The sequence below is a fragment of the Piliocolobus tephrosceles genome, chromosome 21, assembly GCF_002776525.5.
Source record: "Piliocolobus tephrosceles isolate RC106 chromosome 21, ASM277652v3, whole genome shotgun sequence".
Classification (NCBI taxonomy): Eukaryota; Metazoa; Chordata; class Mammalia; order Primates; family Cercopithecidae; genus Piliocolobus; species Piliocolobus tephrosceles.
Window position 1 is genome coordinate 42460619 of NC_045454.1, and position 4621 is coordinate 42465239.

The 4621-nt window shown below is 53.2% G+C and overlaps 1 protein-coding gene across 6 annotated transcripts in view; it reads right to left on the reverse strand.

Moving 5' to 3' along the window:
• Positions 1-638: 638 nt before the first annotated feature.
• The window catches only part of PDE4A (phosphodiesterase 4A), a 46385-nt gene continuing 42402 nt past the window's right edge, over positions 639-4621 (reverse strand). For 4 of the 6 annotated variants that reach the window (XM_026455579.2, XM_026455581.2, XM_026455582.1 and 1 more), the window contains one exon: positions 639-3397. In XM_026455579.2, the coding sequence (XP_026311364.1) occupies positions 2663-3397 (735 nt within the window). In that variant the 3' untranslated portion in view covers positions 639-2662. The remainder of the gene's footprint in view (positions 3398-4621) is intronic. The other 2 variants (XM_026455580.1, XM_026455583.1) reach the window with 1 other exon arrangement.

A 4621-nucleotide genomic window follows, 5' to 3' on the forward strand; every position in this document is an offset into this window, starting at 1 on the left:
GTCTCACTCTGCCACCAAAAACAAAACAAAAAAAAGAAGTCTAATAAATGTGGGAAAATTAGTCTCCGTGAGTGGAATTAACAGCATTCAAGTATGTGAGCCACTGCACCCAGCCCCATGCAGTATTTAAAAGGGAAAAGATGTGGCCGGGCATGGTGGCTCATGCCTGTAATCCCAGCATTTGGGGAAGCCAAGGCGGGCGGATCACGAGGTCAGGAGTTTGAGACCAGCCTGGCCAATATAGTGAAACCCTGTCTCTACTAAAAATACAAAGAATTAGCCAGGCATGGTGGCGGGCGCCTGTAATCCCAGCTATTCAGGAGGCCAAGGGAGGAGAATCGCTTGAACCTGAGAGGCGGAGGTTGCAGTGAACCGAGATCGCGCCATTGCACTCCATTGTGGGCAACAAGAGCGAAGCTCCATCTCAAAAACAAAACAAAATAACCCCTGCATGGCTTGAATTTCCATTTTATAACCCGACTCAGGCTGGGGAATGTCTCTGTCTGAGCTCTACTTCACAATTCCATCTGCTGGGGAACAAGTAGGGACAGAAACTCCCTCCCCAACCCAAGCAGACGATGCAGCGGGGAGACACCTCAATGAACAATGTGGGGAATGAAGCCACGTCAGCCAGGAAAATGGGTGAAAGCCTCGTTTTAATTGGAGACAAGATCGAAGGATTATTGATCAATGGACCAAATGACTGATCGTCAAAGTGGACAATACACAAGCAGCGTACAGAGGTCCTGTGCCCACCCTGGGGAGAGGAGCCCTGCTTGGGGGTGGGGTCTGTCTCTCCAGTCACCCCTGGCTCCTGGCAAAGGGGAAGGGGACAGGCTCTGCCCAGCCCCAACCCCTAGGATGACACGACTTCCCATAAAACGACAGCGGTGAGTCCACCCTTTTCCCGGGACTATGGTACAGTTTGTATAATACAGCAGGAACGGAGACTCTCCCAAAAGGAGACCCCCTTCCCTACCTTCCCGACTGGGTCAGCCAGGGAAGGGCAAGTTTTGATTTTCCCTTTTTGCCTCTGTAGAATAATTTACAAACCAACCTTACAGTATGTACAAAAAAGAAAGAAAGAAAGAAGAAAAAAAGATAAAGAATGAACAAAAAGAAAGAAAAGGCCCACTCCGATCGCCGGCTGGGACAAAAACGACTTTCGCTACAAAATATGAACCCTGTACAGACAGCATCAAGGGAGTGCGAGTGGGGGTTACTTCCCCCTGGGGTGGACAGACGGATGGAAGGCTAGGGAGGAACTGGGGGCTACAGTACCGTGTGCTCAGAATTGGGTCGGGGGCAGGCGATGAATGAGGTCGGTCCAGCTGCAGAACCAGGCCGAGGGGCGAGGGGAGGAGGGAGAGAGGGGGGTCTTTCCTTCCTAACAGTCCCCCATGGCTTGGAGAAAAATGGCCTTGCATCTGTCTGCCGTATTGCTCAGGACTAGCTGGGGGAGAGGGAGAGGACTGGCAAGGTAGGGATGGAGGAGAAATTATTTTGGTGACAGAGTGGACGGAAGGGTTGCCCAGGAATGAGAATGAGGGTATACACCATTATTGCTTCCTCCTAGGGCAAAAGGTCGGGGGCTGTGATCAGAGTGTGGAAGGTGGGGTCTGGAGGACCCTGGAAAGGGGGGTGCAGCCAGGATGGGGGTTCTGGGCGCCTGGCCCTGCCTCACCCAAGGTGCAGGCAGCCACTGCAACCCCCTCACCTGTGGCCATGGAAATTATTAAGGCAGAAACAAGAGGAGAAGCAGCTAGAAGTGGGGTGGGGAGGGGGGAGGTGTGCATGGATCAGAGCCACCGCCCCCCAAAAACGGAGAAAATTCAAAGTGAACCCAAAGTGGAAGGGAAAGAGGATGGAGAGTAGAGGAGGTCTAGGGCCATCCTCAAATCCCAGGCCCGAGGCTGGCGGTGTGAATGCCCCCTTCCACACCACCGCATATCCTAAAGTCAGCAGCTCCCCCAGCTCCCTGACTCTCTAGTCAGTATCGCTGGGATTATCGCCGGGAGTATCGCCGGAATTGTGCAAAATCAAGCGGAAGACTCTTTTAGCAGGGAGAGGAGGCAGCAGACCAGAGGGGGCTGGAGCTGGGACCTCCCACAGTGACTGCCCCCCACCCTGGCCTCAGCCCCGCCTAGAATGGCTATTCCTGACCACGTTCTAGAAATCCTCTAAAATTCAGAAGAAAACGCCAGAAGGAGGCCCCACACCTGCTTGGGCCCAGGTGGAGAGCCCCAGGGGGCTGGAAGACAGAGCCTGGAACTTGGGGGGCCATGGGAGGCTGTGAGGGGAGGGGTTTGGAGGTGGAAAGGGGGAACCAGGAACAGGAGCATCTACAGTTGCTGTGTTTCTTTCTTTTTTTTTTTTTTTCTTTTTTTGGTTCTTTTTCTAAAAATGTTACAATTAAAATTCAAAAAAATAAAATCCCTTCCGGGACCTCAGCCCCTCGTTCCCCAGCCCCCACCTCCAAAAAAAGGCCCCGTGGGTGGGGGCAGGGGGAAAGGGGAAAAAAAGAAAAGAGAAAAAAAAAACCCACCTTTCGTTTTCATTTTTCTTAGGAGGGCCAAGAGTCTTTGAGGCAGCAGAGGAGGTGGTTGGGGGAGAAGGGGAGTGAGGGGAGGAGTGGAGGGGAACAGGGACAGAGGTCTGGGGATCAGGTAGGGTCTCCACCTGACTCTCCCCCACCAGGAGCTGGGAATGCAGATGTGTCCTCCCCAGATGTCCCTGTGCAGGCACTGCAAGCCCTCTTGGCAGCCTGGTGCTCTCGTTGGGCCTCCACCTCGGCCGCCGTGGAGGGGAGGCCCGGGAGGCCCGGGGCATGCTCTGAAACAGACAGGGTCCTCCAGGCAGGGAGAAGGGGACTTTGAAGAGCCAGGGCAGAGGGGCTGCTCTGGCTTACAGCAACCACGGATTCCTCCTGGGACGAGAACTCATCCTGAGCCACAGGTGCACCGCCTGTGGACTGTGCCTGCTGTGTCAAATACACTTCCTCCAGCTCGGCCTCCAGGGACTCATCCTGTGCCATAACATCCAATGACTCCTGCGCTGGGGATGCCTCCCGGGCCATGGTTGTATCCAGAGCTTCCTCGGCTCCTGACAATCCCTGCGCTGTCAATGCCTCTTGGGCTGTGCACGGTATCGAGGCCATTGATATTTCTTCCTCTTCTTCCTCCTCCAGAGTCAGCTCAAACTGGAACTTATCAGGTGGGGGTGGGTGACCTGGCCCCCTTGACTCCTCCTCAGGTGGCGGCGACGGGCTCTGCCGGATGGCACTGTAGTACCAGTCCCGGTTGTCCTCCAAAGTGTCCAGGATCTCCTGGGCGTCTGGGTGGACAAGGTCTGCCCAGGTCTCCCACAATGGGTGCACAATGTAGTCAATAAAACCCACCTGGTGGAGGGGAAGAACGTATCAACGTGCAGCCTATGGGGTGGATGGTACCACCACATTATGGGAGCTGATGAAATGAAAAACATGCTTATGGGCCGGGCACGGTGGCTCATGCCTATAATCCCAGCACTTTGGGAGGCTAAGGCGGTTGGATCATTTGAGGTCAGGAGTTCGAGACCAGCCTGGCCAGCATGGTGAAACCGCATCTCTACAAAAATTAGTTGGGCGTGGTGGTGTGCACCTGTAGTTCCAGCTACTTGGGAGGCTGAGGTAGGAGAATTGCTTGAACCTGGGAGGCAGAGGTTGCAGTGAGCCAAGATTGTGCCCCTGCACTCTAGCCTGGGTGACAAAGCAAGAATCCGTCTCAACAACCACAACAACAAAACTACACAAAAAAAACATATACATTGATGCAGTTTATACACACACACACACACACACACAGTTTTTTTTTTTTGGACACAGGGTCTCTGTCACCCAGGCTGGAGTGCAGTGGTGTGATCATAGCTCATTGCAGCCTTGAACTCCCGGGCTCAAGTGATCCTCCCACCTCAGTCTCCCCAGTAGCTGGGACTAAAGGCACACGTTACCACACTCAGCTAATTACTGTAGTTTTTGTAGAGACCACGTCTTGTCACATTGCCTTGGCTGGTCTCAAACTCCTGAGCTCAAGCAATCTGCCTCTCTTGGCCTCCTAAAGTGCTGCGATTATAGGTGACAGCCACTGTGCCCAGCCCTGTATGTATTTTTCTGTTTTTCTTTTCTCTTTTTTTTTTAAGACACGGTCTCACTCTGTCACCCAGGTTGCAGTGCAAGGGTGCGATCTGGGTTCACTGCAACCTCCACCTCCTTGGTTCAAGTGATTCTCCTGCCTCAGCCTCCAGCATAGCTGGGACTACAAGTGTGTGCCACCATGCCTGGCTTGTTTTTTGTAGAGATGGGGTTTCACCATGTTGACAAGACTGGTCTTGAGTTCTTGACCTCAGGTGATCCACCCACCTAGGCCTCCCAAAGTGCTGTGATTACAGGCGTGAGCCACTGCACCTGGCCTGTTTTTTACAAAGCTAAATCCAATTCCAGCTACTCAGGAGGCTGAGGCAGGAAGAACTGCTTGAACCCGGGAGGCGGAGGTTGCAGTGAGCCAAGATTGTGCCATTGCACTCCAGCGTAGGCAACAGAGCGAGACTCCATCTCAGAAAAAAAAAAAAAAAAAAAAAAAAAAAA